We start from the raw sequence: 27,224 nt of genomic DNA on the forward strand, positions 1-27,224 counted from the left end.
GGCAGTGCGTGCTCGAATAGCCCCAGCATCTGATCTGGTTGCTCAGAGTCCTGCTCTGGAAGGGACCTTCTCCCTGCTGCTCAGGCACCTGCGGGTTTCTGCTCCCCTCCATCCATCTTCCTTATTCTCCCCTTAATCACGATGGTCCCAAGAGTGACTCACATCCTCTTCATATAGTATATTCTCTACTTTGTAATCATAGCCACTGCCAGAACTGTACAATTTTCACCAACATCTGCAGGCAAAGAAAATCCCAGGGGGATGTTGTTACCTATTATGAAACCTACATTACGTAGCAGTTCATAGGACACATCTTCCCTCCAAACTGAATCTAATTAAGAACTGAATCTTTTTAGCTAGTTTCAAGGAAATAGTAAATACTAACTTAAATAGTAATAATGAGTTGTTACCTATTATGAAACCTACGTTACGTAGCAGTTCATAGGACACATCTTCCCTCCAAACTGAATCTAATTAAGAACTGAATCTTTTTAGCTAGTTTCAAGGAAATAGTAAATACTAACTTAAATAGTAATAATGATAATAAAAAGGTAATTTTTTGTATTATGAAAGAATTTGTTCTTCATCAGCTAATATTATTAGAATGCCTAATTCATTTGCAGTTATGATTTGATGCATATAACTTTTATATGAAATATAATGTATTTTAATTTTAAAAATTGAAAACATAATATTTAACTTTGTTAATGCAATTTGAAATTATAGCTCTAAAATTAAAACAAAAAATGGGAAAAGCCAAATGAGAATTTGCGTTTTTCGCATTTTTCAATATATTGTTCAAAATGTTAACTACAGTAGGATTGCATTAATAAAAAACATAACTTAATACTTTTATTGTATATATTTTATATTACCTGAGGGGTAATTTTAATTTTGGTATAATTTATGTATTATATTGTTGTTGGTATATTATTTAGTTGAAATGCAAAAAAAAAAAGACTGAGAAAAACCTAAAGAGGAAGAAAATCAAAAACTATTCTATAAAAAAAATCATTTCATTAAAACTAGTTTCCATCCTTTAGATAATAAATATGTTATTCTGAAAATTATATATATCCTTTGCCTTTTTTAATTCATATTTCTAGGTTGTATCAAACAGTAAAAAAAAAAAAATGTATTTTCTTTGTGAAAGAAATAATTGAGAACCAAAATTTGCATATTTTGAAAGAATACCATCCCCCTTTTCCCAAACGGACTTTTGCTTATATCCTTATATTATAGCAGCGATTCTCAACCTTTTTCATCTCAGGCCACCCATTAAAGTAATTACTAAATTCTGTGGCCCACCAAGAAACATATATTTTGCTGATTTGACAGAAAGAAAAAAAAAGGTATACTTTTGATTCATTTACTCCAGATGGATGTTGTTGTATTGGCTACTGTCATTTTTTTATTTGACAGTCTAAGGGAAAAGAGGTCATTGCCCCCTGACTAGTCAGGTATTGTGTGTTTTAAAAATTCTTGTGGTGCCAGTTGAAAATCACTGTATTATGGGATAATATAGCACACTGATCCATTCTTTTAGAGATCAGTTTCATTCTACTAACACATTGAAATACAACTAAAATAAATAACCAACAGAGTTCTAAAGAAAAGTTTTCATTAAGTAGATATATCTATGTAATTCTAAATAAAAGCATATTTTCTTTCCATAGATTCTTACAAATACAGTGTTGTTGTTGTTGTTGTTTTGAATCATACATGCTACGCTACTTGTATCCTGCAGTTTTAGATAAAGGCACATCAATGCCTTGTGATACAATGATCTTTGTCAATCCCAAAGAGTAGGGTTGTTTTGTTTTCCAAGAGTACCCTGAGTGTGCGTACAGTTGTTGGGTCTTAGCCAGCTGGAAGTGGACCTGAGCATCTTCAGAGACTCCTGGGAGAACAGGCTATTGTAGGGTTAGGAGCACCTGACTGAAGGCACTATACATCATTGAGATAGAAGTCTCAGTTACATAGCTCTAAAAATCAACATAGATGATAATGAGTTGAGGGGATTTATAACATTTAAACTACTTTTAATTAAATGAATTAATAACTAATTTTGATTACATAGCAATAATTATTTGAGCACTCACTACCATTATTATTAGGTATGTTGTGTCTTTTGATTACAATTTTTTAAAAACATAGGTGGGGACGGGGTGGGGAGGGTGGGAGAGGGGTAATCAGTGGGGGGAAAAGGAGAAACATCTGTAACAGAAATTAATTAATTAATTAATTAAAGAAAATTTAAAAAACATTGGTTTTAATTTTTAATGTCTTTCTTTTTCTTTTCCAGATGACACGAGAACAATACATACTAGCAACACAACAGAATAACCTGCCAAGGGCTGAGAATGCGCAGCTGTACCCAGTGGGAATCTATGGATGGCGAAAGAGGTGCTTGTACTTCTTTGTCCTTGTGCTGCTGGTCACCATGATCGTTAACTTAGCCATGACAGTATGGATACTGAAAGTAATGAATTTCACTGTGGTAAGTACTCTCCTGCTTTTATTTTACACCTATTGCTTTTGGTTCACAGACAACTGTTATTTTAATTTTTTAATTGAACGTTATTCATTTTAATCTTTACATGTATGTGTCTTGAAATTCCAAAGACTATCATATATTGTTTTAAGACTGTACTCAGTATATGTATTCATGAAACACATCTGCTATTACTACCTGCCATTTAAGTGTGGGAAAGTTAGATAATGAGACAGTACAGCACATTAATTCATTAGAAATTTAGAAAACTCTTAACCAATGCATAAGAACTATTGCTTACTGTACCTGGGAATCTAAGAAATGAATCTGACATTTCACAATAATATTAGATGATATTTTAAAATAAAATTAACATCAGAAATTACAGGTACCTTTAAATATTTCATATAGAGTATTTGCCTCTCTTATCTGCTTTTTATGTAACATACTACATAATCAAATCGAAACCTTGGAATTTCACCTGGGCTCATAAACCAATGCCTATAATTGTAATCAGATGGTAATCTAATTTTTTTTTTTTTTTAGAGTACATCAGATTTTTTTCTGAAAATTAATAACTTAATAGTAAAATAATTGTATAATTTATTAATAAATTTAGAATGGGTAAAATGGACCCATTAGCATGACTTGATTGGAAAAACTAGCTGCTTCAACAAAGTCTAGTTTAGCTCACTTTGTATTTTTGTGCTAAATTCTTAAATTTCCCCACTCTGCCTTTAAGCCTTTTGGCTTTTACTGAAAGACCACAGGTATCTTCACCTTCGAGCAGGACTCTTTCCCTCGCTGTTCTTTAGAACTCAGCCTCCTCAGGGCGAGTGGACAGCCGGCCACTTGGCTTCATGAGCTTCCTGGTGGATGTCACTGGAAAAACCTCCAAAATGAAAAAACAAAACCGCTGCTGTGTATTGATTTAGCAAGAGTAGTTTCTTACTGAATTCACTAACATCTAACTTTATGTCGAAACAGAATCTTAAAAGGACAAACGTCCAGAGTGCGGGGCTGCTGTGGGATGCAGAACAGGCCTGAGAGGACAGGTGGCTCCTTTCCAGAGAGAAAAACTATGTGCAGATCGTGACAGAACAGCTTATCCCATAGAGAAAAATAAGCGGAGCAAAGGCTCCATTTCATCGAGTACAGAGCAAACTGGGAAGGGTATACACGAAAAGAGAAATGGAAGACAAATAAAGGATGGGCAGGAATCAATGTTCTAGGAGCTGAGAAATTCCCTGTATCCTACACGTGGATCCATGTTCAGGGTCAGCGATCCAGGCCTGTGAACCTGTGAGTGGCTAGAGGTGGAATTGGGAATTACTAGGCTAGTTACTGCTTCGTGAGACTCTCTGGTAATAGATCAGAACCATCCCTTCCTCTCAAGAGTTGCTCAGTCCCGTCCTCCCCTCTCCCCCTGCACACACTTGAAAATATTTTGGCACAAATGTCACTGATTCTACCCTAGACTTTCTGTTTCTCTGAGCTCTGCTCCTACCTTCTCTTACTAGTGTCTAGGTTTCACTCATGATCCATTCAGCACATTAGTAGGGGCGGTGTGCGCGCCTCTGCAGATTCTTCTGTGCTGTCATAGCCATCGGTCAGGCTGCAGTGGCTGGCGGCAGCTTTTTCAACCTCAATGTCTTAACTAAAACAATAAAAATAGAACAGATAATGAGTAGCATTTTCTCTAAGCTTTGACATTTTGGGCCTTCAATTTCCTCTACCAAAAAGCATCTTTCAAAAAAGCTCCTGAAAAATGTGATCAACTCTCACATCAGGGAACCTTGATCCTACCCGGTGACCAGGCCACAGGAATTTTCAGATTCAAGCCATGTAAGCTTCTCAAGCATATTTAAATTAAGAAAATAGACTTAAATTCATAATTACATGGCTGCATGCGTCGGGCTCCCAGTGCCTTGCCCCATGCTGAGGCCAAGGCTAGGTAAGCCATCCAAGGAAAATAACTGAAACAATCACCTTTGTCCTCGGGGTCCACACAGGCCTCAGGGCGTCTGTGGCATATGGAGCTATCTAATTGGAACCTCAGCTGGCAAAGTACTAAATGTCATCATATTCCTGGGGATAATGAAAAGGAGTCTGTTTCCATAGGAGGCTATATATATATATATATATAGAGAGAGAGAGAGAGAGAGAGAGAGAGAGAGAGATTTGGGGCATGCCTTACTTAATTTGAAATTACAACTATACTGCTTTATAATCAAAATAGAACACTATCCTTCCTTCAGCCATGTAAGCTATTTGTATGTAGCTAAAATAAAAGGAAAGATGAAATTGTAATTATTGCATCAAGGTAATCTTTGCAAGGTAACACATTCCCTATCTCAATGCAGTAATTCATAATTATTCAGAGAAATTCCAAGTTACTTAAATACTTGCAGAATGTAGCAGTCCTGAATACTACACATCAAATTAAGTTGCATGTACTTGAAAAGTGTGAAATAATTTGTGATCTTCTTACATTAGAGCAGTAAAAAAAATCAATTTCATGTTTTCCCTAGTACATTATGGTTGTATCTATCTCTAGATTGAATACCAAAACCACTTACCACAATATAGTAAGAAGTAGTAAACCATGTGTAAATTGTTTGGAGATTATTATTGATCTGCACAAAATGTGTATCTTTTGTATTTTAAATGTTGCCATTTAACACATAAAAATATGTGGCTGTTAACTTTTATTTGAGGAAATTGAGCACATTACTGTTATCAAAATATTGTGTTTTCGGCACAGCAAAGATAGCTGCCAACCTGTTCTATGATACTTCTTGGAATCCATCACTGTGCCCAGTATCATACATGACCTGTATAGTTGATGTGATTTTATTCTGATTCTCATTTTGTGGAAAATAAAATCACTCTGCTACTGAGATATTTAGCTGCAGAGAATTAAAAGAAAATGGGTTTATACTATAGGGTGAAAGACTTAAGATAGATGTAAACAGTCATCTCCCGGCTCTGAGAGTAGATGTATACAGGAACAAGTTGAAGAGAGAGATTTGAAAAGCCCAGTCAGTGCGACCCGAGCACATGTTGTTGTGTGGTTGGCTGGTATACTTTTGTGGTTCAATATAAATGGACGGGTCAGTCCAGCTGAGCTATCAAACTCGAGCATTCTGTGAGCCAATCTTCTTTCCTGGCTTCAAGTGCTCCTTCTAAGTAAATATATTCTACATTTGCAAATTGAAAATTAATATAATATTTCAGTATTCATTTTAATCACAAGAGGGCCAAGTAAAGGTCGGTGGCACTCACCGGTAACTTCATCTGATTAGATATGTTAACTGGCCATCAAAAGAAAGAATGAACACTTCAGTGCCATTTGTTTAGCTGAGAGGAAGAGGAAATTCATGAATGGTGTGACTGGGAAGTCAAGAATACCCAGGTGTGGTAATAATTCAAACAGTCAATTAATTGAACAAATTGGGGGAAACATTTTTAGAGACTTGTGGAATGAATGCTGGCTGAAAGGAAATCCCACAAGAAGTAGAACGGACTAGCGTAGTCTTTTAGGATTATAAAGGAACTGGGTTATTTTTATTTCAACCTTTCACATATTGCTAGAGGTCATTCCACGATATTTCCTCCTTGGTCAGTCAGCATCAGCTTAAACCCTCCTTTGGATGATATACAAACAATCTTATTAAACCATTGGATAGTTTTATTCTTGTTGAGTATTTTATTTTGTTGCAATCTTTCTGTATATATTTCTAATCAGGGGATCCTAGTTACATTGTTTAAATATAACATGAATATTAATTAATTTATCAAGACCACAGTATGTCCTAATACATATATATATGCATATACACATATATGCATCAAGGATTATATTTTTCTTTTATGTCTAAAAATTAGAATATGTAAGAAAAATTCAAAATGTAATATCACAAACAATGATCCTATGAACATTCTTGTATATCAATAATTGTAGTTGCACATGTAGAAGAGTTTCTCTGTTCTAAGGTCTACAGTGTATGTCTAGGAATATTGACTTACAATATCAATTATTCCCCAAAGTGACTGAATCAATTTTTACAACCCCCAGCAATCTGTAAGTGTTTCTTTTGTTCTCTTTAACTTTTAACAGAGAATTGCCAGCTAAAATAAATTCTACCTCTTAAGCCACAAACCTGACAGCAGCTGTCTCTTGAAGACCTCCCTTATTAATTGGTTGGTTGGTTTAGGTGCCCCTTTGTGACAGATTTATCCCTACATATATTTTTATTCATATATCATATCTCTGTGGTGGGACTTACTGTGTCATAATAGATAAATAATTATGGTTCTAAATACACACTCTTCTCCTCCACCTACTTTCCCCTGGTCCCAGTAATGTGGGAATTCCCAGAGGAGCAGAAGCTGGCCTTCTTGTCTTTTTTCTTAGTATCTGTCTAAGCACATACCAGGTGTGACATTAGTTTTAGGTAACTTCATAATTTTCAACCATCTAGATTCACTTTCAGTAGAGGGAGCCTCAGATTTAATGTCTTAAATTTCCCACCTCTTCTCTCTGTAGAACAACTTCGGATTCCATTTGCTTTCTATGTTTATGTTGTGGACATTTGTTTTTAGCTGAAACGTTACCCTCCCCCATTAACAGAGTGACATTCCTCAAGTCCTTCCTCATGTTTCAGCAATGTTACCAGCTTCCCCAATAGGAAGACAAGCATAGAACTCCTTCTCCCAGAATCCCAAAGCACTGAGGCACGATAGGTGTTCAGTGGAAAAGCATAATCCTTTGAAGCTCCAGTTACGAGCTCTGACTGCCTCCTTCAGTAATAACTACAGTAAAGTCCCGGTTTTCTCTGTTTCAGAGAGAGAGAGAGAGAGAGAGAGAGAGAGAGAGAGAGAGAGAAAGGGAGAAAACCCTTGGATTTTATATAAAATTATTCTTTTTCTATAACATCCTGATCCTGCTTCATCTTCCTTGAGGCTAGATCAGTGGGTAATTAAGAGGTACCTTAGATTGCCAATTGCCTGTAAAGAACCATCAACCTCCAGATCCTCTACACCATCACTTTTTCACAATCCCTCTTGAATAATTGATCTGGCCTTTAAGAGTGAGAGAAAATAACTGTTTCCTGTCTTCCGACCTCTCTGGGGATGGTGACCTCCACTGTGGAGTTCCAGCTGCCCACGGCCATCACACATAACTTCCCCAAATGCCTCTTCATTTCACAAGTGAAATCAGTGAAATATTGAGATGTTCTACAGAAATGTAGGAAACCTAACTTGGTCTCTTGTTTAGCATATTTGTGATGTTCTGAATTTACTTTAATAAATATAGGAATAAAAGACACACACAACAAACAGAGCAAGCCCCCACTAATTTTAATCTCTTCTTCAGTCACTGAAAGAAGGATTAAGGGAATCAATAATAGCAGAAAATAGAAATGGAGAGAAATTTTGTTCAATCAGCTCACAAGAATGGTTTTTAAATTGCATTTCTTGTAGCATTATTATAAAACATGAACTCAAAATTGTACTTTTAAAAAATTCTGAACCTCATGCTCTTTCTAATAAACATTCATTTTTCTAAAAGATCCACAAACATATTAGGCTGCATTTTGTGCATGCAACAATTTACGAACATAAAATAAGTTCAATCAGCAAGATGTCCTTCGATTGCTGGTACTGCCAAAATCACCTGTCATCATCCATCAAGCAGTGGTTAAAAGTACGGGTTCTGGCCAGACCTTTGGGTCCAAATCCTGCTTTTGCTGCTTATTGGCTGTGTTATGTAGGATAAGTTATTCAAACTGTGGCTGTGTACTACTCTGTAGAATTGGTGCAGATTAGATTACTGTAGAAATAAAAATGAAAGTGGTGAAAATTCTTTAGGAGTGTATGGCATATCCTAACAGCAGTCTGAGAGTTTGCAACTCTTACTCATTTTCTGCTGTTCCAACTTCACAGTTATTCCAGACATCATGTGAATTAACTTGAATCTTCATTGAAGTTGAGCATAAAACAGTCCTAGACACAAAAGGATCTTAAAACGTGTGTTAAGCAATCAATTGTAAAGAAATGAGGGCATTTGTAATCGAGTTCATCCTAATGCCAGGCAGAAAGTTTAAAAGCCTGAGCACTGGAGGTGGGTGCCCAGATGTACATTCTGGCTCGATGATGGCCGCTTGGTGGCATCGCCGTGTGTGAGCTACTTAACCTAACTGTCCACTCTCTTCATCTGTCAAATGGTCAAAGGCATTGACCCATAGAGATATTCAAAGTAATAAGTGACTGAACACTTGTAAAAGTGCTTAAAATTGAGCCTCAGAGTAAGCACTCAGTTCGTGCCAGCTTGTCCAGTTGGTGTAGCTCAGTGGATTGAGCCTTGTCCCATGGACCGAGAGGTCCCAGTTCCATTCCTGGTCAGGGCACATGCCCAGGTTGCAGGCTAGAGCCTCCGGAGGGGGCGTGCAGGAGGCAGCCAATGTTTCTCTCTCATATCAATGCTTCTATCTTTCCCTTCCTCTCTATCTAAAATAAATAAATATGAATAAATAAGCAAACAACTAAATAAATAAGCCCTGGTCGGTTTTGCTTAGTGGTTGGAGTGTCTGCCCGGGACCATTGAGTCTCAGATTCAATTCCGGTCAGTGTCACTTACCTCCATTGTGGTTTGTCCCTGGCCCTGGTCAGGATCGTGCGTGGAGCAACCAATCAGTGTGTCCCTCATACGTCAATGTTTCTCTCCCCCCCACCCCACTCTATCTGAAGATAAATGGAAAAATATCCTTGGGTGAGGATTTTAAAAAATAACAATAAATAAATAAATAAAAATTGGTGCCAGCCATGTATAATGACAAGTATGATGTCCATTCATTATTAGATGTTAATAATTAAAGTTATTTGATTTAGTACATTTTATCATAAGAAATACATGATTTGCTTGGGATGATGAAAGAATCAGTGAGATTTCTTTTGAAATTGTAGTTTAATGCTCAGATACAAAACAGTTCACCTAAAACTTCTAAGAGGAACAGTTCAATGTCAAAATCATCATTATTTTGAACATCCTAAGCTATTTATTTTCAGAACCTGCATTTCCTGAATGCGAGCCTACAGGCCTATCGGAACGAGAGCTCATTTGCCAGCATGTACTAATCTCTTCTTTGAATCCTTTTGAAAAATGTAGTACTTACCAAAAAAAGAAAAAGAAAAAAGATAAAGTGGGATTTCTGTTCTTGAGCTTACATATTCTGAGATTCTTAAATGTTCAGAGTTTTAAATTACTACTGGATTGAGATATTGTAATCTGGATTGTGTTTATAACATCCTAAATTATAACCCTTACACTATAACTCTTCAGTTATGAGATCTCAGTTTATGATACCTAGGATCCCACTTTATTTAGCATGTAGTTTATATTCTACAAGATTATGTGCTTTGAAGACCAGACCTTCTAGACATTCACGACACTTCCCAGTAAATATGATATCCCCTTTGGCGATTCAAGGCACAGAGGTTAGGGAAATTAAATACACTCCCCTTGGTCACACTGATGAGCAAAGTTAGATGCAAGGGCTGTATAGTTTTAAAGCTCATGCTTTTTCTACCACATTTTATTACATTAATATTTTAAAATTAAATTTAAATTAGTTTAATATTTTTCATAAATGCCTTACTTCCCTGTATAGCTCAGTGCATTTAAACACCACTGTGAAGTATCTACGTATCACAGCACTGCTTTTTAATTATATTTTGAGTTTGTTGGACAAAAGATACCTCAATCCCTTAACTATTATTAATGTAATGGAGGAATATTCACCATCTCTCACAGTCAGCGAGTAATTAAAACAGGAAAAACGCCTCTGCAAGTTCCAGGCATGACTACACTTTTGAGTTTGGCAGAACGAACATTGGCTTTCATTTCTGGATGGAGCTATGACACTTATTAATGGCACCTTTATAAAATGGACAGTGATTTCCATAAAAGCTATTTTTCCCTATGATCCCAATCTATTTATTGCCCTGGTTAAACTATATTTTCCTGAGGACTAACTAATTGGCCATGATAACAGACCAACCTGAGGGTGATTTAGGATCTTTGCTTTTGTCCCCTTTCCTGGGCTGTCACTTCCATTTCCCAGTGAACTCCTCAGTACGTGAATCATGGGGCCGACCCCACGCCAAGGCGGGACGCTGCCTTCTGTGGCTGTGAGCCTCCTGCAGCAGGGCAGCCTGGGAGCCGGCCTACTGGAGAGCCGTCAGGCCCGCCCCGCCCCTCCGTGTGGTGTGTGTGAGTTTATTGCAGAATTTATGAGAGTGAATGATACAGTTAATGTTGCAAGACCACTTCCATTATAACTCTCTGTTTGCACCTCCTCATAATTTTCTGACAAATTGTCCCTCTCAGATGAAATCTTTCATGCTTAGTCTTAGTCCACAGTGCTTTCTCTTTCCTTGAGTTTATAAAGAAAAATTTAGTCATTTTTATCGAAGTTCAAACCAGTATCAAGTAGTAGTTTGTTTTACTGAAATATATTACAAAAATGGTGGCATACGGTAAATCACAAACCATAGCATATGCAAAAGGAAGTAGAGTAAAATAGTAGATAGCTTACAGGAGAGAGCAAAGGATTAAGAAATTAGCCATTGAATACTAAGTTATAAAAAGTACAGACTTGTTAGTTTATGTGTTTAAAATATTTTTTTAATTTGTCATTTAGTTGACATACAATATATTAGTTTCAGATATACAACATAGTGATTAGACATTTATATGCCTTATGAAGAGATCATCCCAATTAATCTAGTACCCTTCTGACACCATGCATATTTATTGTGACAATTCTCTAACTACCAATTTGTACTTCTTGATCCTTTTCCCTTTTCCACCCATTTACCCAAACCCCCTTCCATCTGGCAATCATCAAAATGTTTTCTGTCTCATGAGTTTGTTTCTGTCTTGCTTGTTCATTTATTTTGTTTTGCGGATTCTGCATGTAAGTGAAATTATATGGCATTTGTCTTTCTCTGTCTGAATTATTTCACTCAGCACAATACCGTCTTTGTCCACCTATATTGCAGATGGCAAGATTCCATTTGTTAGAGTACTGAATCACACCTTTAATGGATTGTATGCTACAGAGAGCTGGAAAGAACTGTTTCAGTGGCCTCATTTTACATGGTAAAGGTGGAAGCCCAGAAAGATAAAATTACTTGCCATGTGGGTGAATCACAGAACATTAAATATTATGTTAGATTACGCTGAACTTTAGCTACTGTGTGCATTTTTGTTTGTTCTCAAAAATAATAGCATTTGATACATCTTATGTAATGTGTCTAGAACTTTGGGGGAAATTTTAAGTTTTAAAACAAAATAATGGTAATTATCTTAAGAAGGATTAATGTTTGACTATTTTGTAAAATTATGATGTCCATTTTCTGTTTAAAAACATAGTTGAAATGTCACATTTGTTATTTCAAAAAGGATATTGTTTTAATACAAATAATCTTATTAGGCAAGAATTTATATTAATTTATTAATTTCAATAAAATATCATTGTAAACCTTATTATTGCTAGTCTTAAAACTTACCATATTTTTATAGAGGCATAATATTGAATATTTTCTACTTAATTTTGGGATGAGGTAAGGTTATTAGTTTAATCTTTGTTAATATTGATCTATGTGCTGTTGCTATATTTTTCTTTTGATTCATTATCACATTTATGGCACATTAATTGCAACAAAACTACAGAATAACAATACTTTCTCTAACTTTTTCTTTCATTTGTGCAAGTAAAATGTAGTCTCTATATGAGCACTGTTTTAATTTATAAGAAATTATAGGTATGCTGAACTTTTGATATACTAACAGGCAATTTAAACAGGTACAATGTATCAATGATCTGTTGCCACAAGAATGTTATACTGACACAAATCCCAATAATTTAAAACAATATTCAATTAATTTAGGTATGTGTGGATTGACTGCATTTCCCATCTACTGTTGGCAGGACTTCCTCATGGATCTGCAGTCAGCTGTCTAGTCATCTTGGAACTTGTCTGGGTTAGGATGCCTCGTTCCCATATTTGACAGTCACTTAACTGTCGGCTGGAGTTACTGCACCATGTCTTCCATCCATAGTACACAAGCCAATTTTGAGCAGGTTAGAATTTCCGAGGAAGAGCATAGATATACACAAGACCTCTAGCTGCCTAAGACTCAACACTGGTTGACAATCATTGCTCAAGTCTGAGAATTCTGTTTGCCAAAAAAAGTCACAAGTGCAGTAAAAATTCTTAGAATGAACAGACTCCCTTCACTGGTATCCAAAGAAATGCAATTAAAAACAATAGTTAAAATAGCTTTTTCTTTTTAAGGCTTTTAACTAGATGTTATTTTCAGAGCAGTGTTAGGTTCACAAGTATAGAGTCCTTACATACTCTGCCCCAAACATGCACAGCCTCTCTCACTGTCAGTACATTGCACCAGGTGGCTCATTTGTTACAACTGATGGACCTACTCTGACTCATCCTTCCCGTTGAAGTCCATAGCTTACACTGCGGTTTACTCTTGGTGTACGTTCTGTGGATTTTGACAAATGTTTAACGACATAGATGCACCATTATAGTATCTTGCATAGGCATTTAATTGCCATAAAACTCCTCTGGTATATACCCTAATAATAATTCTAAATGAAGACAAAAATGTGTGTCAAAAGAAGTGTATCTTATGATTATATGAAATAACATAAAGGTCACCCAGCCAGTGTGGCTCAGTAGTTGAGCATTGACCCATGCACCAAGAAGTTGCCAGTTCTATTCCTGGTCAGGGCACATGCCCAGGTTGTGGGCCCGATCCCCAATGGGGGACATTCAGGAGGTGGCCAATTGATGTTCTTGCTCATCGATGTTTCTATCTCTTCCTCTCCCTTCCTTTCTATCTAAAATAAATAAAGAAAAAATTAAAAAATAATAATAACATAAAGGTCTAAGAGAAATTAAAGCTGTAATAATAAATTTATGTGTATAGTATTAATCATTAAACTTAATTTTCAAATAATAATGATTGTGAATAAGTGTTTATGGTAAACCAGCAATTGAAAATACAATAATATATACAATATTAAATCAAGCCTCTAAAATTATATAGAAAATATATTAAGTACAAAGTAAAATATTAGATGGTTATTTTTCAGTGGTGCTCTTATAAGTTTTTTTTTCAATTTTCTTGTGAATTTTTTCAAATCTTTACTCAATGAGCATGATTCTATAATCAGTGGAAATCTGTGTAAAATATAGTGAATTCACTATGTTTAATATAAAGTGGCTTTGATTATTTTCTTTTCTGGAGTTAATCTAAAAATAAGGATTATCAGTGAAAACCTAGTATAAAAGACCTTATAAAATAATACTTAATGAATAATTAAAAATAGTACTGTGCTAAGTGTTCTCTCTTACTTTAAAATGCAGAAATAAGTTTTTAGTTGTTAAAGCCAATAAACTATTTTCTTTCGGATGAAATGAGACTTTCCAGCCCGCCAAGATGGGACCAATGTGCACTTTATAAAAGCAGCACCTGATCCTTATCAGCAACACACTCTTCTGATGCTGTCTGCTAAGAACAGCTCCGAGTGCATCAGAAAATCTTACTGACCTGCAAAAGCCTATATGGGAATCCAATCTTCAATTATGAGCCATTGAATATCACATCGAAAATATTTTAATTTTCCTCATCAATTGTTTTTATATTAAAGTGAATTTAGTCCGTGGGAAACAGACTGGGCTGAGTTACTAGAGATGTATTTTCCCTTTGGGTGGCAAAAAGCTCAACTTGACTGCCCTGGCTGTTTTTTGACATGATGAAAGTACTTGACTCCGACTGAACAACTTGGTCTGATTCATGTACCTACTGTGATATGTATGAATATTTTGAAACAGGTCACTGCTTTCTCAAATGGTGGTTTCATTCAGTTAACTTGAATATCTTGTGAATATTTAACTTGATAATTTTGTTGTGAATACTCTTTATTGTAGCTTGAATGCAAAATAAACTTATAAATCTCACAAGAGCAAAGCTCATGTAGTTCTTAAAAAACACCTATATCACCTTCTTCCTTCATTTACTTGTCTGATGTATTCTGGTCAACAAGGCTCCTATGTAGAAATCAATCTGTTTTCCATGAAGAGCTACCTTCATAAGGCCAATAAACAATATACATTTAGTTTTTCCTAAAGATCACATTTAAAGTAACAAGTGCAATATGCAGTTACACTGAAATAATTCTCTCATTGTAATTTTATTATAAATAAAATTAGTGAAGGATAACATTTTTCTTTAACTAAACACTTTAATTTGTATATTCTCCCTTCTAAAAAAATAAATAGCTGTGGTGTAGTTCATTAAAATTATGGGTGAAAATTCTTCCTATGGATTACTTATGTCAAAGTCTATAAAATTTCCTACTGGAAATTCTCCTGAATAAAACTCTTCTTTTATTAAAATTTATTTTAAAATATAGAAATTATAAATCTAAAATTATATCCATAACTCGTTACATCATTTCTTCAGGATATCGGTGATGACATATCAAACATGCTTCTTCAGAATGCTCTGAGCACTGATGGGTGAGGTATTTGGGTATCAAAACTGTAAGCGCAAACCATCTGCCCTGAATTCCAGCACAATCATGGAAGCTTTTTCATAGCAAACAGTGTGTGCTCACTGTCTTACTGAAACAAACATCAAAACAAAACAAAACAAACGAGCAAAAACATTTTAATGTGTTGCAAAATTTAAAAATTCAAGCAATCCTGATATAATCCAAATAGTAAGTCAAATCTAAATTCTGCAACTGAAGCAGAATTTAACAGCATCAGCAATTGGGACCTCTCCTGACCTTATGTTTTTATGTGATCTCTCAAGTAAAACACAGGAACTAACTAGCTGGTGCTTGTATCTGGGAGGGAAGAAGGGGAAGAGCAGTATATGAAGTGTACATCATAAACTCTAGGTGCTCTCAATCTTTCTTAAATTTCATTGCTTTTCTGCTTACTCTATGAAAATTAGAACGTGAATAGAAATTAGCCCTCAGATAAAGCTAAGTGGTAATAAGATTAGGAAAGGTAAATTCTGAATGTATAACATCTCCATTAAATTAGCAGATTTGGAAAGGTAGGTACTCATTGCTATTTTGGATTTATGGTTAGTATTTTAAAGGTGTTTACTTTCTGTGGCCTGTAGGTCCATACAATTGTATTTATAAAACTCTCCTTTATTTTATTACATTCCTATTCATAAAATTATTAATTCAATAAATGTTGATTATAACAAAAATGAATCCATTGAAGAAGAGTGTGGGAAATTTGCCTAAAATCTATTGAAACAATACTATGTAGAGATAACTTTTTGGTATTAAATATTAATAATCAACTATCAAAATCAGAGATTTCATGGATCTAATATATATATATATATATTCATTAATAATTTTAAGTATTTTCTTTGGGAACATTACAATTATTTATAAACTGCCTTTAAAAAATAAAACTGTATCCTGGGCCGGTTTAGTTCAGTGGTTAAAGCATCAGCCCATGGACCAAAGGGTTTCAGGTTTGATTCACAGTCAAGGGCACGCACCTGGGTTGGAGGTTAGAACCCCAGCCCTGGTTGGGGTTGCGCAGTGTGCAACTAAATGATGTGTCTCTCTCACATAGATGCCAGTCTGTTTGTCTCTCTCCCCCCCACTCCCTCCCTTGCACTCTAAAATTCAATGAAAAAATATCCTCAGGTGAGGATTAACAAAAAATAAATAAATCTGTAAAATTAATGTAAAAGATCTACTTATGATAATGACACTTACATATTACTTAAAGATTATTAAAGTTTAAAATATAAAGTATCTTGAAAGTTAAATATACAATATTTTTTTATGTAATAAATTTGTATCTATTATTTGACACCACATTATTTTTGATGTAAGAAAAATCAGATTGCCCACAGAAATATTATGGGAAATTATTTGAGCTACCTGACTTAAAATTTATTATTTCCATTTCACTGATTAAGCTAAGGATTTTATTCTATGTACAATAATTTCCTTTAACATCGTGTGCTTGAATGATATGTTTAGCCTTGCTTCCAAAAGTGTAACACACACTACTTATAAATATGAAGAATCACACTTTTAAAATAATAATTGCTAAAGTATATAGCTCTCTAGAAACATATTAGGCAATGTGTCTTGTTCAAGTTTTTTAATAGGATCACTAATGGATATATCAAAATTGTTATGATATATACTATGGTAAATAATTAGTGTAAAATATTTACTTAGATCTGAGTGAAATGCACTTACCTATTTATAGATAATGTAATATGCAAAGACTGAATATAAATGGATAAATGCCATTAGAGATAAACAGAAATCTAATTTGCCTGAGACAATGCCTGTTAACGTATCTATTAGAAAAGCAGTGAATGAACAGTAATGATCCTGGGCTTCCCTGAAGACAACTTTCTATTTTTCAGTGGTTGCTTTGTTTATATATAACCATATAACAGTATAGATAGCCAGGATCATACATTATGGTAACTGTTTGAGATCATATCTTTTTATTCACAAAATGCCCAATACACAACAGAGTGCTAGGTTGATAGGTCTTACAGATATAATAAGACACACTTTATTCAGAAAAATAAATCAAAGAAACTTCCAATATGCATGTGGTCCAAATTTGACACAGGCTAAGGAGACAATTAGAGATGACTATATTCAACTGGATGGGCAATTTATATGCATAACTTTTCCCACTATAACATACTCAGTACTTCGGGGCCTAGGAGTTAATGGAATTAGATATAGAAAGTTTTGTAAAACTGCCCTAGAATTTTGAAGGCAACTTTGCTAAATGTTTCTACTTTAAAAAAAAAAAAATATATATATACATATATATATATATATCTTTATTGTTGAAAGTATTATAGATGTCTCCCTTTTTTTACCCCATGAACCCTCTCCTCTCTGCTCCTGTGCCCCTCTCTGCCTTCACCACACTAGTGTCTGTATCCACTGGTTATGCATATATGCATGTAAGTTCTTTGGTTTATCTATTACCATCTCCCCTACCTCCTTCCCTGTGAGGTTTGTGGGTCTGTTCCCTGCTTCCATGTCTCTCAGTCTATTTTGTTCATAAGTTTATTTTGTTCATTAGTTTATTTTGTTCATTAGATTCCACATACACACGAGATCATGTGATACTTGTCTTTGTCTGACTGGCTTTTGGCTTAGCATAATAGTCTCTAGGTCCCTCCATGCTCTCTCGGAGGGTAAGAAATTCTTCATTTTACAGCTGCATGGTATTCTGCTGTGTAAATGTACCACAGCTTTTTACTTCTTAAGGTAATTTCAATGGGTCCTGTGCAACTTAAATTCAGAGATCTTTTTTCTTATTTTGATAAAATCAGCTCTACTAATTTTAAGTATAATGCTCAGTGATTAATAACTTCTGCCCAAAAAATAAATGGAGAGTGATAATGAGGAGCACTCTTACTGATTATTGATAACGGTAACATGAAATTGTTATCATTTATTTTATATATGCCATTTTGGCAAATTGTATAGAATTATAAAAAAATAACATTACATTTAAATCACTTTTTAAGCAGGAAATCTGATATTTCCAGCCAAAACAGTCAGATTATTATACACTTTGATGTGAAGGCCATGAGTTTGGAAGCTTTGAAAAACAGTGAAGTCGTTAGTAGCAGCCAGGTATGTCTTTTGTTTCTGGGACTTGCCTGAACACATACATTTGATTATTAGTATTGATTATAAACTCAGGTATTGAGGCACTAGGCATTGATGATTACTACAACAGAAAATATTTGTGGGAAAAAACAACTTCCTCATATTTTTTGTAAAGTTGAATTTGTGTGTGTGCGTGTGTGTGTTCCATAGGGTAAAACATGGTTGGATGCCTCCCTAGTAATCTCACAAAATAATATTTGTTATTTTATGAATTTACCTTAGCCTAAGCTATAGCCTTCAGCCTTGTAAGCTTAGAACAGTGATTATATTATCACACCTAGGGGGAATACATTACTCAATATTAAACTCACATTCACTGTCTGATGACCCTGATGCTTAAACTTAGAATGCAAACTTATTAACTGATGAAAAATATAACTGTCTTGGGTATCAGAAGACTCAATGTCTACTTCTATTTCTCCCAGTAGGCAAATATTCAAATCATGCTCAAAAAGTTATACAGTGAACATAGGATCAGAACTAGGAGAGTAAAAGGAATTCACTGTTTAAGGTCACCAGGATACATGTACCTGAAATATTCACTGACCGCGGTAATACTACCCTATGTGGATCGGTGCCGCCAAATTGGCCTCTGGGCTTTTCCAGTAGTTTCCTGCTGACACAGCCTTGTGTTAGACTTCAATATGTTCAGTCTGGTCATTGGTAAACCTTGGCACAGAAACTCCCTCGGGCAATGCTGCCGCTGTCTCGAAGCACCAGTGTTGGCGTCGGCGGGGGCTCTGACTTCATTCGCTGGCCTTGACGTTGCCAAGGTATTTGACATGAGACTGACCCTTTTCAAATCTTAGTTTCCTTTCACGTAAATCATTATGATGATAATCCGAGCAGTATTACGTGGCTAGAGTAAATGAATGAGGGAGCAGGAAGCAGGATTCATTTATCAAAGAACTTCACGGCAATGAAAGAGTTCGGTGTCAGTAAGTGACTATCCACTTTAAGTTATTAAAAAAATAACTCTAATATGCTAGGATTCTAAAAAAGAACTGCAAGAAAAGTAAGACTTTGTTGTTACATGTTTTAAATTAATTAACCTTTTCTGAAAAACGGTTACCTCTTTCTGAAGCCACTTACTATTATTATTTATATATTTAGCAATAAAGCATGTTTAGAATATAGATATCTTTGGTGGTAAATGCACATACGTTGCCTTCAAAAAATCTGTGAGAGTGAGTGTGCACATATATAACCGCAATATCAGTCTTTCACCTGGAGGGTATGGAAAATGAATTTTCTTGCTGACATACTATTTATTTAAGCTTTACGTACTTTTGCTATTTTTCTTAGTGATGTAAATTGTTAATACCTCATCAGCCAGAAATGAAGTGGCAAGGAATTTTCTGAAAATTGTTTTTATGCTTCCCAAGGATGAACATAAATACTAATGTACATATGTGTATGTATAAAATGAATATCTACATACTATAACATATTATATGGATGATCAATCTATATGTTTATAATTAAAATTTAAAAATATTGCTGTATTTTGGATTAAGATTTTTGTAATTCTAAATATATAGGAATATTTATATTAGTTTACATTTCTAACTACTATCTAATTAATAGTTACAAAATAATTTATGAATGTGATATCGCACATGCATGTCATCACAGGATAAACCATCTATAAACACCTATAAAATATTGATATGTAATAAAATATTGTCATTGCTATTTTTAAAGTATTTAAACTATAGAGCTTTTTACATTTGAAATATGCTATTTTTTGTTTTATGCCCTTGCCTAGTATTTTGAATCATTGCTTTTGCACACTAAGCTTTAAAAAGGACATACACATATATACCAATCTCAAAACCCAATTGATAAATTTAATTAAATAGAGTCAGATTTGGAACAATAGCAATAACTTTTGAAATATATTTAATTTTTCCTTGAATAATGTGGCTTGATCTCAATTGTTCTATTTTAAAATTGTTCATTTTTTCATAAATTTATTTATTGCAAGTCCACTATATGTTAGATGCAAGGTTTGGTCCAATGAATAAGACTGAGTACCACCCTTGAGGGGGTTCCGAGAGCATGCTCCCCATCTGAAGTAATGCCAGGACAATGTGGTGAGACCAAAAACCAAAGTGAAATCAGAGTGCTAAGGGATGTGGTGGCATTTCCTACCATTTTTTGTGGTCATCCAGGGTCGACTTTGCTTACATTTGGTCTAATGTTTGAATGTGTCCTACTGTTTGCCCCGTGTTATCTGCAATCTGGGAGACTCAATGTAGTTCAGTGCAGTGGCCAGCAGAGGTTCTTGGGCAGTTGAAAGAGCAATTGTTGATGGAGGGTATGCTTTTCCATTGAACAGACACTGGCTTAGCACTGTGTTAGCATTTTCTAACTCTAACATAAATGTTTTTCCAGACTGTCTTAAACCTAACACTCCTGAAATGTATAATTCGGCCAAACAATTAGTGTGGTCAGTGTTGGATACAACAGGTTTTGTTACTGGTTTTAATACTGCTTTCACAGGGTCTGAGCATTCTGGGACTTTGGAAAACTCTCTAATATTCTTTTAAAACCTGTGTTATTTTTTCTTCCTAGACTGGAGGGAATTTTACAATTTAACTTTGGGAATTTCCCTAGGAGTCTGAAATTGGGCAAATGTATAATGGGCCATACACTGTGGCCTATCATTTTTTTTAATCTCTTAGGAATTTATTGAGTTACATAGGTCATTTAAAAGTCATATTGAGAAAAGCGTCTTGATTTTATATAAACTTGGCCATGACATTCAAATTCACCTTTATACAAATTTTACATTGCTCTTAATTTCTCTTGTAACATCTGATTCTAAGTCTCCTGGAAAAAAAAAAAAGTTCATCCTGAAGTATATCAAAGTAATTAAGATGATACATCAGAATTTTAACAGATATAATTAAAAGGTTAAAAAGGTTTTAAAATGCAAGCTAAATAACTTTCCTCTGGGGTTAATAATTGGAATGCATACATCCTAATATCTTAATTAGAAAGGTCTTTGCAGTAATTGTATAAAATTGTAAATGATGCCAATTTTTGAAAACTAACCAAGTGTTGATCTTTATGATGAGTGCCTGAGTCAGCTGACAAACTGATATCTATGATATGTCCAAGGGGAATTCCGTAAATAGAGCAATTTTCTTAAAATTTCAAAAAAATAGCTGCTGCTGCTTATTATTTATTAGAAAAGTATACTAGCCCTGGCCAGTTTGGCTCAGCGGTTAGAGCGTCGGCCTGCGGTCCAGAGAGACCCGGGTTCGGTTCCCGCTAAGGGCACGTACTTCGGTTGCAGTTTGTCCCCTGCCCTGGCTGGTCGTGTGGGTGGCAGCCACTCGATGTGTCCCTTTCACGTTGATGTTTCTCTCTCTCTCTCTCTCTCTCTCTCTCTCTCTCTCTCTCCCCCCCCCCCCTCCCTCCCACTCTATCTGAACAAAAAATGGAAAAGTGTCCTCGGGTGAGGTTAAAAAAAAAAAAAGGAAAGTATACTAGAGCTTAGTTCCTTTAACCACTTTGGTTTCACTGTGCATTTGAGATTGAAGATATTTTTATTATTACATATATTAGGAGTTTATTTATTCTCAGCCACTCTGGGCTGATTAGAAAGAACTTCCTGCCCTGGCCTGTTTGGCTCAGCGGTTGGAGCGTTGGCCTGCGGTCTGGAGAAACCTGGGTTCGGTTCCCGCTAAGGGCATGTACCTCGGTTGCAGTTTGTCCCCGGCCCTGGTTGGGTCGTGCGGGTGGCAGCCACTCGATGTGTCCCTTTCACGTCGATGTTTCTCTCTCTCTCTCCCTCCTACTCTATCTGAACTAAATGTCAAAAAAATGTCCTCGGGTGAGGATAAAAAAGAAAGAAAGAAAGAAAGAACTCCCTAAGAACTCTTTCCCAAGCATATTTATTAGATTTAATTCTGTCCTTGCAATTGGTTTCTTTCTATTTTTAGAAAATAGCAATACAGTAAAATTACTGGCATAACGTTGTTCAGCTTAGACTCTGAAGGAAATCTATAATCAATTTACAGATATTATCATTTCATTTTAGTCAATATTACTGCATTCTGATTAGAATGACCAATGATTAAATCAGATGCTTAACAACTCACAAATCAAATAAAAACCATATTATGATGGTCTTTAAAGTCTCATGCTATAATCATTATTTGATATTTTCAATAAAAATATTAAGAATGTTTTTATCCCTGTGTTTCCAATTGGTTTTTATACTCATTAAGTTATAATTAGCTCGGACTATCCAAGGGGCAGTCCAGGGAGAGCAAATTTATCAACATTAATGAACTTAAAAGTCAATTAAAACCATTGGCAAAAAATATAGTGTACTATTCTCCATACGTAAACTAATTTACAATAAGTAGCAAATGAATAGAAGTTTTCAACATTTGTATTATATATAGGTCATTTAAAAACATTTTGATGTAGTCACACATATTATAATAAAGATGGTACTGTTTTACAGGTGTTTGTACGTCTTTTTGCTCCATGGTTACATGGGTTTCATTCTGTTTTTAATGTAAATAAATGTTCTGTTCATGATCAAGTGTATTAATTAAAGCACATTTATTTTAATAATCTGTGAGAAGGGATTTGAATTTCCATTACCTAAAATGGTTTTATTTAGACTGATTATAGTGGTTGAATTGCTGCTGCTTAATGGTTTTATTTAGACTGATTATAGTAGAAGCTTGAATGTCTGTTTGTTGAAAGAGGAGGGATGAACGGAGGGAGGGAGGGAAAGTGGAAGGAAGGGGAAAAGGTATCCTGCTCATACTTTTATCTATTTAATTTTTCCTTTTCTCTCCAAGTATATTGTTATGTGTGTTTTTCAATTCCAGTAAGCAGATAAGAAATGAGCAAAGCCCCAGAGTGCCACATTTTATTGCAAAATGCAGAATTTAAAAATTAGGCCAATAACTAAGGTGAAAGAAGGAAGAACCTTAGATTAATGATCGAGAGAGAAGAATCTTCTCTACAATCTATAAGCTGATATCATCCACACACTCTACCTAAATCCAGTGAGGTCTGTTCAACCACCTGCATGGAAAATTTTAGTACGGTAATGAAATTTTGCAGAGGACATTGTTTTTTTTTTAACCTCACCCAAGGACAGTCTTGAATTCATCTTCAGATAGAGCAGGAGGGAGGGAGGGAGGAAGAGAGAGAGAAAAACATTGACGTGAGAGAGACACATCAAGTGGTCGCCACCCACGCGACCTCAACCAGGGCCAGGGACAAACTGCAACCGAGGTACGTGCCCTTAGCAGGATCCAAATCTGGTCTCTCTGGACCGCAGGCCAATGCTCTAACTGCTGAGTGAAACCGGCCAGGACGAGGCCATGGTCGTTTACAAGATATTTGCAAATACCCATTTTTACACAACACCAAATAAAAAATAGACATGAAAAGCAATAGAGATATAGTTAAATAAATCTGGGCAACTAAGCCTGAATAGCTCTGCAACTTGAAAAGTGAACATTAGTTGCAATGCAGGTTCCAAAGACCCTGTGGTTAGTGCTGAAACCAAGCAGCACTCCGCCTGGGGAGTAGGAAGACTATAGGTGAGGGGACTTCGGATAAAGAAGTAACCATGGCTGCCTAAAGCTTTCAAGAAAACCCTGGGGACGAGACCACAATCATGTGTAACACACCTATTTGTCTTCATATACATCAGTGTATGTATGTGTAAGTCTCTTGTCTCGGGACATGCTTAATCCTTTTTTACAAGACTTCTAACTAGTTAAGTCATACACACAAAGGATAATCTTCCTTTTGATCAATTTAAAGCTGAATGATTAGTGTTTGACTGAACAACTGAGAGAAATGGCCACTGCCTCTATTTTGTTCTCCAACTATCTCAGAGCGTATTCCTCTACGCTACCCGAACCAGGAGCAGGTGTGAAGGGAATTGTGAGGAACATCGTCCAGCTTAACCAAGTCGACATATCACGATATTGAGCTTATGTTAATGGTTTCAGTTATTTCAGAGGTCATCGGTATCATACACAACCTTTAGTTAAACACATATCATTAGATTCTATGTTAAAGCAACTTAGAACTGAGTGATTTAAATTGTCCGTTACAGTCGTCATTGTGGGATTAGCCTGGGCCAATCTGGAAATGCAGTAATACTCATAGAATGCAGCCATATCCCCACCTACATCTTGATTGAAAAAAACTGTAAATCATTTCTAAACATGTGTAGAATTACCAGCAGTACCAACAGTAGAGACATACAATGATTGTTCCAAATCCTGTACATTTTCATGATGTTTAGATTATGAACCTGAACATCTTTGGATTTTCTCATACCTTTTAAGCATTATCTACTTCTAAGTGTTTCTCAAATAGCTGTTTTAAATTTTGGACCTGCTAGAAACAGACCTGAGTTCAAATTTTGTTTTGAAAACCAATTACGAATATAAATGTGACCAGGTTACTTACCCTCTCTGAGTCCCCGTTATCTCCTACTTAATTGAATTATTGTGACTATTAAATGAGTACCAAATGAAATATTAATTGGAAGGGTTTCTCCCAGTGCTTGGAAAATTGCAGATGCCCAATAAATTTTATTAAAGCTTTAGTTACGAAAGCCTAATGGGCAGGCACACGTAACAGTTTTCAACCATTGCCCTACCAATGCTCCTATTGTTTAAGAAGGTCACTGCATACCTCCACAGTTCAATAGGTATATTTTGAATTTCCTTTTGTAGGACTTTGGCTTATGAACTATGTAATAGATTTCTATATCTTCCCAATAACTGAAATGCTTTATAAGAGTCGCTTCTCTGTCCAGGAGTAGAACGTAAGGAACAGTTGAAATGATTGCTCCTATTTTCTTCTGGCCTTTGTATCTGTACATCAAGCCGTGGTGGCATCCCAGTGGAATGGGAGTGGGAAGGAGGGAGTCAATGCGGACAAAAGGAGGAACATCTGTTATACTTTAAACAACAAAGATAGATTTTTTAAAAAATTGGGAAAAATATTGAATATTCTTGCTTTGTTAAAATGTTCATTGTGATCTTCCACACCCACAAACACATACACACAATACTTTGAGCATATACTACGGTCAAAGAAATGATGCATAAATACTTCTATTTCCCAAGAAGTATTTTAGCAACGAAAAAAATCACTTATACAAATTTTCTAAAGATTTTTCTTTCTTTCTTTTTTTTTTTTAACTGACAAACTTTGTTTAGTGACTGCCATATGCCAGGGAGTCTGCTGTGTTCAATGGGGACCATGGAGAATTTGATGTCGATCTTGTCTTCCAATAGGAGACGCTTACTTTTAGATTAAATTTAGACAGTATTTGATTTTTATTTATCATGTTTGATTCAATATTTTCAGGTCTTTTTTTTTCTGACTTGTTAGCAGTTTTGAGCATAGTTTAATAATGTTTATACTTAATGCATGGACATATTGTCTTCTTGACAGACGTGATGAATTGGTGCTCTTACTATTTATTTTAAGATAATGAGAAAATACTGAAGTTTAAATGTATTTCATCAGCTTTGTTAATTTTAACTAACATTTATTAAAATTATTCCCTAGTTTACTGTGTAATCATCTTGTGTATTATAAATTTTTATTTCGAAATAGTTTAAGACTTAGAATAATTTTTAGTACAATACGAAATCCTTATGTACCTGTCACACAGCTTCCCCCAACAATAAGATTCGCATAACCATCTTACTGCTTTATTTCAGTTCATGACCATTTCTCTCTCCTAGATTATTGCAATATTATCTGATCTATCACATTCAATTTAAGTCCCTAGACTACCCTCTAAATGTCCCAAGCAGTATGTTGAAAATCCATTGTCACTAGACGCTTCTTAATCTGGAGAATCCTGAAAGACTGAATGAGCTCATGATAGTTACAAATGAAAATATATTGAGTTATATAATTTTAATAAATTGTATTTCTCTTTTCAGTAAAATTATAATTACTTAACACTGCAAAACAAGCTTACTTATAGTAAGATTTCTTCATGTTTAAGTATTTTTTTTTTTGTAGATGGAATCATTTTAATTACAGCTCATGTGGAGAGAGAATATAGTAGACAATGTCATTGCTAATCAAGTGATAACATGATTCATTTTTCTGCCAGATATATCCTTTTTTTTATTAGGAACCACTGCACAGACATAACTAAAATTATTATAGGCATATGCTGACTTCATTACATAGTATTTTTTGAAAAAGAAAACAGACTTTTTTCTTACTCATTAAAATATATTAAGCTTTGTTCAACTCACAGAGATTGCTTAAAATGAAAAATTTTTAAGCTTTATTTTTTCTTTCTTTCAGATAGAACATTGGAATGTATCATAATGATATCGAAGTAATCAAATTTAAATAATCTATTATTTTACTAATAGCACTTGTGCCCTGAACAGACTGTTTTATACTACAAGGTGAATCAGCTCACAGCCACCAACAGCACGGTTAGTGAATAGGCAGATGCTTCCGGCCAGGTGCAAGTTATCGAATGAAGTTTAGATGTCGAACTCGAACACAAATTACAGAATGATGCTGAGTAAAACTAAAGGGTCACAAAGACTTTACTGAAGACTTATTCTTACTTTACTGATTTAACTTTAAGTGTAAAATAACTAAGAAGATTATGCTGATCTTCGAAGCTATATTCCTTCCCTGTGTTTATTCATAAAAGGGCTCAGTGATAGATTGCCTGAAAAAACATATCAGAATTGCAACGGCTCTAGTAATATTAGCCTAAAATGTTCAATATCCTGTGCCATGCACTGGATATTGGAAAAGACAAAAGTACTTTCAGTCTTTTCAGTGAGTTTATACTGCTTGTAGATGGCAGAAGTGCAGGCATTGGGCCTTAATATCCTTTTCCCTCCCACCAAGGCAAATGGTCAATTGTGTGTCAAGAATACCAC

The 27,224-nt window shown here is 35.0% G+C and overlaps 1 protein-coding gene across 1 annotated transcript in view; it reads left to right on the forward strand.

Moving 5' to 3' along the window:
• SGCZ (sarcoglycan zeta) overlaps window positions 1–27,224 on the forward strand; it is a 272,064-nt gene that overhangs the window by 16,291 nt on the left and 228,549 nt on the right. Inside the window, exon 2 of the mRNA XM_036250299.1 lies at window positions 2,306–2,500. Within this exon, the coding sequence (XP_036106192.1) occupies window positions 2,306–2,500 (195 nt within the window). The remainder of the gene's footprint in view (window positions 1–2,305; window positions 2,501–27,224) is intronic.

Source organism: Molossus molossus, unplaced genomic scaffold, assembly GCF_014108415.1.
Source record: "Molossus molossus isolate mMolMol1 unplaced genomic scaffold, mMolMol1.p scaffold_m16_p_9, whole genome shotgun sequence".
Lineage (NCBI taxonomy): Eukaryota > Metazoa > Chordata > Mammalia > Chiroptera > Molossidae > Molossus > Molossus molossus.